The following is a 13,335-nucleotide window of genomic DNA, read 5'->3' as shown; positions in this document are numbered from 1 at the left end:
ATGGAACGGGCTTGACTAGGAACTGGGTGGGGTGCGGGCGGGAGGCGGGGAATCAAAGAACAGCCCGTGTTCTTAGAAATGACACACCAACCCTACGTTCGTTATCATCACCTGGCTTTATGTTTCCAACAACGTCTGTCCTTTTAAAGCACTTTCCTGCAAGTCATGTCATTTGATCCTCTCCAAAACCTATAGAGATGGACAAGGAGATGCCATTAACATGTTTTAGTTAAAAAAAAAAAAAAAAATCAAGGCTCAGAAATGTAAAGGGACTTGCTCCTGATTGTCACGGGCTGGGCTTGAACCCAAATCTCCTATTCTCAGAACCAAACCTTTCCTGTGTAACTGCACGTTCCTGCTAGCCTGTGTCCTTACTTCGTCTGGAAGAAAACAGCATTTATGTATCTTCGTATCTACCCATCTAGAAGTCTGGAATCCGCCAAGATAGAAGAGGCTGGTGCATTGTAGCTTACAGCCCAGCCAGAGTAGAGTGTGTTCCCTTAGGTTTGCTTAGGGCTCACGTGCAGGGGTCTGCCCCAGAGGATTCTTTCCAAGTGGAAGCAACCACATGGCAGGCACAGGGCTTTCTGCACATACAGAAGGTCTTTGCTATAAACCCTGCTCCAGCCCTGCCCCATCCTCCACTCCTGGCCTTGAAATTCTGCCATTTGGAAACTTGAAGACTAATTGGCCTTTAGAGAGATTCCAATTCAAATAGGAATTCTTTCACTATACATTAACAGGTTATATTAAAAACAAAACAAAACAAAACTTGGGTACTCTTTTGGGTAGGGGTTGATCACAATACCTGGCTCCTTCCAGTGTCCTTGTCCATGAGGCAGGAACCATGAAAGGCATTGTAAAGAGCCCATGAGATGTAGGTACAAGGACTGTGAAAGCGTAAGCGACCCCCATATCAGAGAAGAGGAGGGTGGCTGGGGTCGTGGTCTGGGAAGGAGGAGAGAAGTAGGCATAGCTATAGAGCACGGGGCGCTGGCTCTGACCCCGCGAAGCTCTTCAGTGGGGAGGCATGAAGGCAGTCTGGCTGATGTCACTGTTAGGTCCAGGACTGGACCATGTGCAACTTCCAGAGCCATTTGGGTTGCTTTGACCTCCAGCCATCTGTGTCTGGGAATGTAAAACAAATGGTTAATGGCATCAGATGGTATATGATCTCAAATGTCCCCCCAGCTTACTGCCATAAGAGGGAAAAGAGCCCCCTGGAGAAATCATCAAGGATGCGATTTTCAAAATTGCAATTAATTGCGTGCTCGGGAAAACTCATCCTCTGCTAGTCATTCTGTCGAGAAAGGGGAAATTAAGGGTGATGGAACTGTGAATGAGAGGCCAGTTTGAATCGTCCTTTATGAGGTCAAAGACACAGACCCAGAGAACAAAAAACGTTAGGGTCCTGTGGTGGGGTAGGTCGGGAGCTAACAGCCTTCAGGCAAAATATGCACCCAGGGGTAGGTCTGACTGTCTGACCTTGGACTTCACAGTGCATGGGGACTGTCCTTAGGTTGCTTTTTCAAAATGCCTTACGTCCACGGTGGCTTTGGCAAAACCTGCCTCCCGTCCTCTCTTTGGGAGCCCTCCATGTGGCTGTGGCCTCTCATTTCACTCTGCAAACTTCCTCACTTCCCTCCTCTTTCTTCCAGCCAGCGAGACCTGCAACGATTTCCACCCAATGTTCTTCACCCACGACAGATCCTTCGAGGAGTTTTTCTGCATCTGCATCCAGCTCCTGAACAAGACGTGGAAGGAAATGAGGGCAACTTCTGAAGACTTCAACAAGGTAAGGTGAATCAACAAGGCAGACGCAGCAGTTTCCTGCGTCCCCAAGGGAGCCCCACCTCTGCGTCATTCTTTAGCTCCCATACCTGTATGGACATGAGCTGTGTGTTGGTGGTGCTCTCATCTCTGCAAGGATGAGCCTAGAGCAGCCTTGTTCCCTTTTGGCTAACTACACTGGAGCCACCAGCGGAGACCTTTCCTTGAAAAAATACTGTCTAGATTAATTTTTTCGTTTAAGGGCATTAGTCCAGGGTTCCGTGTTACGGCAGCATCCACTGGGGAAAAGGCCTCTCCCTCCACCTGTGTGGATGGCTGTTAGAGAAAAAATGAGATCAGGAAGGCTGCTCTGTCTAGGTTATGTGGTTTCTTTGCAGATTATAGATATGTTGAGATAATCTGCCCTTCCCTATGTCAAAAAGAGGTTTTATTCAAAAGCAAAATCTCTTTCAAGGAGTTAAGTTTATGTGGCACTTTTTTTCTTTCTTTCTTTTTTTTTTTTTTTGTTCATAGAAATCATTTGATTCTTTGAATGGACATCTTCTTTGGTTTTCTGTGAAAGTATGAATTTTGTGTTTCTCTTTGTGAGTGAATGTTGGGTGACGAGAAGATTGTTGGCCAACTTAGCAGAAGCAGAAGTATCGTGTGAACTTTTCAAGAGAAACAAAATCTTTATCCTTAGATAAAGGCCTTGTTGACCATAACCCATGGTCAGTAGTAACTGATGGTTGGAACAGGCGTATTAGGAGAGGTCTTTAGTCCCATTCCTTTGCTACTGTTTCTGGATCTGGGTTTGATTGGCTTCATCACCCGTGGCTGCTGACCTGGTCCTGGGGACATACCTATTGCTAAGAGTCCAGGGGTCTGATTGCATGGTTGTCCTGTGGGGCCTTCACAGCTGGTGAACACACCATAGAATTCCAACTGCACTTGATATTCTCATTGGTCTTTGCTTCCCTGTCACCTTTCCTCTGAACTTACATTCCATCCTTCTTTTCCACCATATTTCTGGTTCGTGGCCTCTTGATCTGAACTGATACTGGTTAAAGGAAAGGAAATGAGGGAAAGGCAATAATACTCTTCGCCAAGCCTCAGTTGGGTTCTAACCTGATCGTCTCCATCACCATGATGATCTTCCCTGTGTGAAGCAAACCCGTTCTGTCTTAGTCACCTTGGGCCATCTATTTAGTTCATTGAAACAGGTCCCAGCGGCGCCCCTCTGTGGAGAGCCCTGATCTGCCAGCTATAGTCTGAAGCCGCCAAGGATCTTAGCAGCTATGCCCAGGAATAGGCATGACTGAAGAAGGGAAGTGAGGGAAGGAAATCCAGTAATGCCTCAGCCTCCTAAGTTTACTTCACTTGATTATGAGGGACTTTCCCAAATCATCCCTGGGAAAGAGGAATAGAGGAGCAGGGAGACCTTTGTACAATCAGGCCCCCCCCCCAAAAAAAAAAAAAAAAGTGGAGAGTTAAGTAGTCTCTGAAATGACCAAGGCCGCGTTGCCCCAGATCAGATTAATGCTTCATGTACGTACTTCAGTGTTACTGAAAGCCGTCCAGTCCTCAGCTCTTATGTGTGTGGGACACCTGTTCTTTCAGGAGAAGGGGACCTCACTGGCTATCATGTGCAGTGGCATCAGGTATCTGACTGCTTTCCAAGAGGAATTCATTCACCCTGCTTCTTCTGAATTACAAAAATCAGGATTTTTGTAAATGATAATAATGCAAATATTATTGTTGGTGATTTATGCACAGATAAGGTATATGGAAAATATTACCAAATTCCTGCAGAGGGATGGCTCAAGAGGGTTAGCACTTAGATGCTTAAATCCAGCAGAACATACAGTTTATGAAATGAAGCCTGGAGAATACATTGTTAGCAAAGGGAGCCGGAGGCCTCAGTCCAGAGGAAGTGAGCATGGCTGTTGGGTCTGTGTGGTTTCATCACGGCCAGGTCTTTGGGTCGGTGGTAATGATATCCTTTTGTCCAGGTGAGGTCCCCAAAGTGTCACTCTGAAACTTTTTACTATCTTTCTTTTTTTTAAAGATTTTACTTATTTGACAGACAGAAATCACAAGTAGGCAGAGGCAGGCAGAGCTAGAGAGAGGAGGAAGCAGGCTCCCTGCCGAGCAGAGATCCCAATGTGGGGCTTGATCCCAGAGCCCTGGAATCGTGACCTGAACTGAAGGCAGAGGCTTTAACCCGCTGAGCCACCCAGGCATCCCTGAAACTTTTTTCATAATGAACTTATGTGGCTGTAAAAACTGCCTTTGGTAAGACCTAAGGGCCAGGATTAGGGGATAGTTCCTTATTGTAGCCCTTGTGCCATCTTTGTGCATTGTCTACCAATCATAGAGTGAGCCTAGTGTCCCATACGTGCTGCCATGTAGTGATGGTGATTATGGCTGTGAACAGGCAGTTGGAAGCCTGAGAGGCAGAGGGTCCCACCCTATGTACACATATCCCTTGGTCAAGAGTGGATATCAGAGGAGGGTCAGGGATGAGAATGACAAGGGCTTTCAATTTTCTACATGAGTTATTTTTGTTTTGTTTGCTTTTTTTCTTTTTAGAATTACGCATGCCTTACTTCTATAACAGAAAAATCTATCTGTTACAAACTATTTTATCATGCATATACTAATTTTCTAGGGTTGCTTTCACAAATTACTACAGATTTTGTAGTTGAAATAGTACAAGTGTACTCTCCCACAGCTCGGGAGCTCAGAAACCAGAAATGGGATTCATGGGTTAAAATCAAGGCATTAGCAGAGCTCTGGTCCTTTTTGGCCACTCTAGAGGGGACACCATCTCTTTGCCTTTCCGGGTCCTAGAAGCAGCCTGTATTCCTTGGCTTGTGGCCCTTTTTATCTTAAAAACCAGCCAACAGCAAGTCCTGTCCTTCCCACGTCACATCTCATCACTCTGATCCTGCTTTGGCTTGGATCTTTCACCCTTTTGGACCCTGTGATTACCTTGGACCACCTGGATAATCCAGGGCAATCTTCCCTATTTTAAGGTCAACCAATTAGGAACCTCAGTTCCGTCTGCAACCTGAATTCCCCTTTGCCATATAATGTAACATATTCACAGATTCTGGGGATTGGAATGTGGACATCCATGGGGGGGGGGTTCATTTTTCTACCTACCATAATGTATATTTAGCTTGTAGGTGTATTGCATCATATGTCTATCTGTGTGTATCCATTTAAAGTATTGAAATGTGGACAGATGGGCTTTTTGTTGTTGTTTTATTTGCTGGTAGAGCAGTATACCAGTCAGAGTTCTGCTAGTGGTTGCTCAAATACAGATTTAACTATGTCCTTTTTCTTTTATGTCCCTGTTCTGCTTCTAGCAGGCTTTTGAAAAAAGATGGACCCTGTATGAAGGCCTCTAGGTCAGTCCTTCCTGATTTTTTTCCTGCTGCTTGTCTATCAGCCACTGCTCTGCTTTGCCAGATAATAAATTGGAAAGGAGAGAAGAACTGAAATTTTCATCAGTTCATTTTTCTTCTTGTTATTAACTTGGTAGCAGAAGCTATTTAATTTAGGAAGAAACGTGGATTCGGTGTTATTGGTAGATTGAATGTTTTTCTTGTTTCCAAAGATTGTCCAAATTCGAATTCAGAATATCTTAAAAGAGCCCAACATGAGACACACTTTCTTTTCAACTTTCTTGGACACCGTCTCAGACTGTCACCACTTTGAGCAGTAGCGTGGATGGCGGATTTGCTTGTCGACCTACGGCCCGGGTTCTCTAAGAAAGGGCTTAGCTATCTGCCTTCTTCCGCTCATTACTGGAGAAGCTGTAACCCTCAATCCAAAATTCTGATTTTACAAATAATAACTAGATTCCAGCAGCTGCAGGAATTTCTTCTACAATGCCCCTTGCTTGGGACACTAGTTTGTAGATATCTAGTGCTTGATAGTTAATGCTTCTGCTGGAAGGGAAGGTTTGGAGATGCAGCTGCCTTCTTGCTGCACCAGCTTGGGGAAGCAGAAGATGGGATTTTTTTTTATTTATGTGAAAGAAGTAGAATTAGAGAGTGATTAAAATATTTATGCTTTGGAAAATGCTTTTTTCCAGTTTCCCAATATAGCAGTCTCTGCAGAATAATCCATTGATTCAGGCCATCGAGTTTGTATTCTGTTTTTGCCTTTTATTACCAATATTTTAGAGCATGCATTATTCATTTTTATGGGCATTAGAGAAGAGCTTAAACTACAGCCGGATACCTTAGCACACAAGTGACCCCATAATCGTTTCATTGAAGCGCTCATTTTTTAAGCAGGGTAGGAGAGAAGACACAAGAGATTTGGGTATTTCAGGTATGGGAATCTCACTTAAAGCTTTTGTTGCAGACTGTGCCACTTTAGAAATTCTAACAAGGGTATACACATCAAAATCGATATTTGTGTGGAGCAGTATTTCTCAACCTCATCGACCTTGCCCAAACCTTAGAATCACCTGTGGGGCTTTGGAAACCTCTGTCATCCCAGTGCGCACTTGCACAGCATAGCGATTACTACTTTGGGGTAGGGGCAAAGCTCTCAGGGAGATTTTCCATGAAGGCAGATTGAATCACTAAGGGTGAATCACATCCACAGAATGACCATCAGTTGATACCCATAACACAAACCACCAACTAGCACGAATTGTGTGCATCGGTTAAGTAGTCTGTCCATTGGTTCGTAAGGCCCAGGTTCTGACCCTGGTTCTGCTACTCAGGAACTCTATGCCTAAAAATTAATTAAAAGAATAAAAGGTGGATACCAGTGTCCCATTGCCTTCTCTTATAGTGCTGTGATACTAAATTTAAGTAATAAATGTAAAAATTGTTTGAGGAAGTAAAATGTCATATGCAGTTGTATTCTTTTTGTACATTATAAGATAAATCCTATCTGTGAAAAATGAGTAAGTTGCCCTTTTCAAAAGGAAAAAAAATTTTTTTGGCCATTACATTAAAAAACAAAGAAAAAAGGAACAGAGAGGTGGAAGGAAGGAAGGAAAGAAAAGGGAAGCAGCTTTTGTACCACAGATTAAATTCTGAACTGAATGAACTCATTTAACTTTGGCAGAAATCGGGGTTCAACAGAAAACGTCATGCATTTGGGAAGAAATAACTGTATTAGGTACCTTAGTTTTCAATGTGACAAGCCATGGGCAGCAGCCTAAAAGTCAGGTTTCACAAAAGCTCAGGTGCTTAATGGCTGGAGAGAGTTAAGACTCTGTAGCTATTACCTCGCTGCACACAGACTCTTTGGGGATGTCTGAACCATCTAGATACCTTCAAAATACTTGTTCGTGGCATCGGTGTTACTTTCGATGCGATCAAAATCGCCATTGAAAACAAGATCAAATGACTTTGCCATGCTTTCAAATTGCCGAAATGGAAGAAACTAATGGTTTGAAAAATGTTGTCACTCTAGAGCAGAAGCACTATTTTGAAACTTGACCCAGCAGAGTAATATGCAAAGCACACATGACAGAGGTTAGGATCTCAGGCTTGCAGATGAGAAGCCATCCCCTTAAAAGAGGAGAGCCTGTGCACAGGGAGAACCCAGGCCCATCAGACAAAGCCGCAGCTGCCCCTGGCTAAGCTACGGGCTCCATCTGAGTCAGTGGGAGAAAATCTCAATTAGGAAGAATTGGAGAGCAAAACAGAGGAAACATCCTAGGAAGTCCCCTGGAAGATTATCCATGGAAAATAACCACTAACTAGTCACATCTAATGGATTATGGGGTGGCGTAGAAAAGGGATCATTTGAGAGCTTGAAAGCAGTGATTGCATGAATGAGAACGAGAAATATGTTCACTCCCTGAACTGTTTCCAGCTTAGTGACTTTCTGTGCATGCTTTTCAGGGGGCAATTATATATTCCGGAGTCCCCTTCTTAGGCCAGCTCAACTTCACAGTGGTGCAGACGGCGCTCTTGCTGGTTAGCTGAGCTGGCCTAGGGAATGAAAGGTGGTCTGTAACTCTCGCCATGAATAAACATGAATTTCTTCATTTGCATGAGGCAGGTGACTGTAAAATATCTTGGAGCAAGTTGTGAAAGGCAGCTTTGTGCATCCGTGCCCAGGGGAAGCTGGGGAGGACTCAGTGTTGTTTATCTTCATTAGAATTCCCTCTAGGGCTGCTGGTATTGATCCGAACCGGGCCTGGGGTAGCTAATAAAGTAGGTGTATGTTTTAATCGAAACATGAATATTTAAGTAGAGGAGAAGTCTTTTAAAGGGCCCCGATGTCGTACAAGGAGGTTATCCATTTTTCAGCTGTCTGGGCCGTTTACAAGTATTTATTCAAAAGGCTTCTCATGTTTCACAAGGGTCTTTAAGGTTTGACACGAAGGAAATCGCACTTCCTATAGAAGTAAATGCATTATACCAATAGATTTATTTTTTTGCCTTTGATGTTTCCTGTTGGATAGGTTGAAAATGGTTTCGTGTGTGCACCGCACACACACGTGTGTTTAAATTAAATGAGTGCTTTTAAGCTGTTCGCTCAAGGTATTGTTACCCTTTTTTTATTTTTTATTTTTTATTTATTTTTTTTAAATATTTTATTTATTTTTTTGACAGACAGAGATCACAAGTAGGCAGAGAGGCAGGCAGAGAGAGAGAGGAGGAAGCAGGCTCCCTGCCAAGGAGAGAGCCTGATGTGGGGCTTGATCCCAGGACTCTGGGATCATGACCTGAGCTGAAGGCAGAGGCTTTAACCCTCTGAGCCACTCAGGGGCCCCGTTACCCTTTTTTTAATGGAGTTAGCCACTTCCACTGGGATAGGATTCCAGGAATGTCTTCTACTGTCCTCATCACTATCATTTGTGCTATCTAGTACTGTCCTCATCAATATCAATTTTGCTATCTAGGGACAGCAGAAAGACTGAAAGAGACCAGCTTTATGACCTTTTTTTTTTTTTTTTTTTCTCCAAGAGGTATCTTTTTAAAAAGACCCCGGTGGGTGTACTTTCTAAAAAGAACTGTATTAATTGCAGGTAACATGGGCCCGACCAAGACAGGTGGCATGAGGTGTTATTTCCCAGACTCTTTTGCATTACCAACCCCCCAAGGATCTCTTTTAGACATTTTCCCCTAATCAAACTCCCCCTGAGATTTTAATTATGCAAATACATTGTTACCTGTTTATATATTGTCTGTTTATCTGTGCTTCATACATTAAGAAAGTAAGATATTTTTTTTGCTCCTCCAAGAACCAAATTTCTCCCCTTGGTGGCACAATCCCCTGCCCCACTGAGAAAGCCAGGTGGAGAGGAGAGAAGGGAGAGGCTGAGCCTGAGCATAGCAGGAGAGTCTGGGGGCAGTCCTGGCTCAGGGGCTCCTCACCAGCGGTGTGTCCTAGGGCATATCCTTCAGCCTCCAGAGCCCTTCTCACCTGTAAACTGGTAGCAGCAAAACTAAAAACAAAAACAACAACGATAATAGTAACAATGGTATTTCCCCAAATCACTGTGAGGATTAGGCCCTTAAAGGTTGGCTTTGTAAATTGCCCCATACAAATGTAAGGTGCTGGTGTCAACAGACAGAACCTAAATTGACAGTCATTTGCACTTGGTCATGTAGTATAATTGAGCTGCTTTGATTTTCTAAGATAGTTTGTGCTAATATCTAGAAATACAGATTTTCCCATTCCTCTGTGTGGAAACCCATTGAACTTTGGTTTGGCTGCAAAGGGAGACTGACTACAGCGGGGACAGTTCCCTAAATGAGGAGGAAGTTCTCTGTGTGCGTTCCTGCTGGCGAGGGATGTCCCAGGTGACTGAGGAGCTTAGTGGAATCTCAGAGGCACAGCACACTGGGCCTTCAGGAGCCCAGGTCTTCTGAGCCGCATAACTTTGGCTGCAAAACCTCTTGTGCAAGGAATTCAGCCCTGTGAGCCCCGGATTGCTCATCTGTGAGATAGGGATGGGAATGACTGTCCCTAGGTGGGCTCTGAGCCCTGGACCATGTCCGGCAGATAAACAACTCAGCTCAGTCCAGCCTGGAGCAAACACTAAGTGACACCAGCTTCTAACTGCGGCTTCTAAATGCCTCTGAAAAGGAATAAGGCCAGTCATGGCAATGTTGATGGCAAACATTTTCAGAAAAAGACAAGCTTCTCCTGTGGATTTAGTGATTAAACTAATAGAACACACATCCCAGCACGCTATCTTCGTGGTGTCACCCGCACAGGGTCTGTTTCATGAGAAACGAGGTGAGGGAGGGGTCATCATAAAGTGGTCCATTTCCAGGGACTGCTCTGGGTCATGCGTTTGATAGCCCAGCCATATCTCTTTATGAAGGGATTGTATCCGGAATCATACAGAAAGACTTAGATTTTGTTGGCTCTGTTTATGTAATTTCCCTAAGAAATGGTAAAACTGTTTAAAATTTGTTTGAAGATTAACTGTTAGGTTTAGTTGGCTGAAAACACTGCTAGCATGTTTTGCTTTCTTGACATTTGCCATAACTGGAGCGTGTATAGAAAGGATAATTACTGTGATTGAGTCTGATGAGTAATTTCGGATAAGCCATGATGATAGGAAATTTATGTCTCGGAGGTTTCTCTGCATGCAAGATCCTCATTTCCAAAGTCTTCCTAGAGTCAGTGTATCTTTCTTTGTATGTGTAACATGTGCTAAGCTGACATTTGCCAATTATAAGACAAAAAGAATTGATAGGTTCTTCTGCTGGGCGGCAGTAAGCTACATCTGTCCCTTGGTCCAGCTGCAGACCATCCCTGATCGTGGAAGTTATGACGCCTCTAAGTTAGCTGCCGTGCCTCACTCTGTTCAATGACTTCTGAAACTTCTTCCCCTTTTGTTAACTACACTTTGGGGTGCCACATGAGTTGTAAGCTGGTTCTTCTGACCTGAATTCCATAGTCCATTGTGGATTGTGTTAAGGATTTCATAATGGCATAGAAATCATTTTATTAGTCTATGTCCAATTAAAAGGAAATTGCCTACGTTTTAAGTAAGGCATAATGAGATCTAGACATTTTAAATTAAAGGGCACATACGAATCAGAGTTGGATTGCTAAGAAGAGCATCATCAGATGGGAATCTCTTGTGAAATACAAGCCCTCCTTGATTTAAAGGAAAATATTTATCTTGAAATTGCAGAGAAAATGACGTGCTATGGGAGTCGAGAACAGAGCTGTACGAAGGGTATGTTTCCTAAGGTAGGACGGGAGAACGTAAAGGGGCTGTCACGTGGGTGCTCTTTATTGCCAGCTCAGGGTGCCAGATGGTAGGAAGAGGCAAGGGATGGAAGGCAAAGGGGTGCCCCAGATGAGATGAGACGGGGAATCAGAATGAGAGCGTAGTGTCAGAAGCCATTTGTTAGGACTCCAATATAAGAGCTGGGAGAACCGAGAAGATCCCAAGTGAAATTTCTAAATACCGCCTGCAAAAATACTAGACCTAGGGGGTCAGAAGTTTAAAAATACATTTTGTTATTTAAATGTGTATGTAATCTAAGTTCCTTCTGTGGCTATGCGGGTTTTTCAAAAATGTGCCTTATAGCTGGGCAGCTGGGCATGAGCAGTCCCCCTGGACTGATGGGATAGGAGCTGAAGCCCCCACCTGGCGTTCCACACCAGAGGCTAGCTGCTCTCTCCCTCTCTAGCACAGAGCTGAGCCACTAAGCCAAAGAGGTCAAAAGCAGGAGCAAAGATGGGGAGGCAAGAGGATGATACCAAAGCAAGGCTGAATTTGTTACAGAGAGAAAAAGACACAGGGAAGCTTGAATTTGAGAGTTGAGAATTCCAAACTTGTAGTTTCTTCTTCTCCTCTCCTCTCCTGTGCCTCTACTTTTGTTGTTTCTATGTGTTTCCCATGCAGTTCTGTTGAAATGAAAAACAGTAGTAGGTGCTCAGTGAAACTATGTGGGAGGACGGTGGATAATTCAGATATCATCCCTTCACAGGCCCTGTATCTTCCCTGGGCAAGTTTTCAAGCTGGCCATTGTCACTTGTGGCAACAACGTCCTCAGATGTCCCTCAAGGGACCCTCTTGCTTTGGCCCTATGAATAATACCGTGACCCTGGAACTTACCACAATGAACTGTGATTGTTTGTTTAATCCTCAGACTCATTGAGAGCAGAGCCTGGCTTTTTTCTGTATTCTCAGGATCTACTCAGTGCCTGGGAGGGAGATGGAACTCAGTGTTACTATCCCACAACCACCCTCCACACAGCACGGCCACGTCAGTGTTCCATATCTTGGTGAATCGTGTCACTGTTTAAACTATACTTCTAATGCTGTCCGTTCTTTCAACAAATATTATTTTGTATCCATGACACAGAAAGCATGGTGCTAGACACTGGAAATACAGGTGGGTTCTGCCTTCATGGAGCTGGCAGTCCAGTGAGTTTCTGTTTGGAAGTTTACAGGCTGGTTCCTCTTTGTGAAACCAATCAGAAGCCAAAGTCACTATAATCACTGTAAGGTCCTCTGCTTTCTCATTATTGCCTTCGCTCAGATCTTCCTCTTTCCTCACTCCAGATCTGGTAGGTGGAATGGCTGGTTGCAGTTCCTTACTGCTCCACAGGAGTCCTTGCCATAATCTGAGGGAGTGAAGCCTGTTTCCCCTGCCCTTTAACTTTTGACATAGGCCAGTCAGATGATCACAAATGTGCAGTGAGCAGAGGCCTGAATATTGCTTGTGTGGTTGGCTTGGGTTCTTGCACTTCTGCCTTCATCATGAGATGAGGAATGTACCCTGGGTGGCCACTGCCCCTAAGTGTAAGTCTCAGAATGAGGCATATGGAGTCGAGTTTCCCCAGTCAGCCCCCAGAATTACAGCTTAAAACTGCCGCCTCAGCTGACTGACAGACCTGTGAGTGTGAGAAGAACTTGTAGGCCATTGGGATTATTTGTTATACAGCATTCATGTAGAAGTCACTGACTGAGACACTAGCTGTTTCAGTAACTTATCTCCCAACTCTGAAACCTTCCCACTTTCCAAACCTCCTCTAACACACATCTGACCATAACACTGTTGCTTTTAATCCATCTGTGCCTGTCCCTTGCCTGCCTCATAAAGTTTCACAGCCTTAGCAAGATGTTTAGGTTTCTCCTTAATTAGCCTAATGTAGCTTTCTTGCCTCATCCTCTTTTCTTCACCCTGCACCTGCTCTAAGCTCTGCACATTATGAAGTGCCTACAATTCCTTGTGTAAGCCATGGTACTTTCATATCACAGATATGGGTTCACCCTCCTTCCTTCTGCCACTAATGCCTTCCTTCATCTGCTCACTGAAATTCTGTTTTAAGATTTTACACAGTGGTACCACCTTGGATGATTATCATCTCCATTTTTCATTTAGGATGAAATTCTGTACACCTGCCCCCATGACATGGAAGTCTGAACTTCTTTTGGAAAATATCTTCTAGAGTATTGTAGTAGTTATTCATTTACAAACTTGTCTTTCTCAATTAAATCACTATAGCATTGGGAGCAAAGAATTATAGCTTTAACTCTTAATATTCTCCAGACGTTTTTGAAATAGGATCTTCCCAATTACTTTGGGTTGGATATCAGAT

General features: G+C 43.9%; 1 protein-coding gene across 3 annotated transcripts in view; it reads left to right on the top strand.

Moving 5' to 3' along the window:
* The window catches only part of LOC111147268 (engulfment and cell motility 1), a 524,081-nt gene that overhangs the window by 363,324 nt on the left and 147,422 nt on the right, over positions 1-13,335 (top strand). For all 3 annotated transcript variants that reach the window (XM_022503209.1, XM_022503208.1, XM_022503207.1), the window contains one exon: positions 1,659-1,795. In XM_022503209.1, the coding sequence (XP_022358917.1) occupies positions 1,659-1,795 (137 nt within the window). The remainder of the gene's footprint in view (positions 1-1,658; positions 1,796-13,335) is intronic.

The sequence above is a fragment of the Enhydra lutris genome, unplaced genomic scaffold (assembly GCF_002288905.1).
Source record: "Enhydra lutris kenyoni isolate GAN:26980312 unplaced genomic scaffold, ASM228890v2 scaffoldscaffold16, whole genome shotgun sequence".
Taxonomy (NCBI): domain Eukaryota; kingdom Metazoa; phylum Chordata; class Mammalia; order Carnivora; family Mustelidae; genus Enhydra; species Enhydra lutris.
Note: the sequence above shows the minus strand (reverse complement) of the source record. Positions and strands in the feature narration are given on the sequence as shown.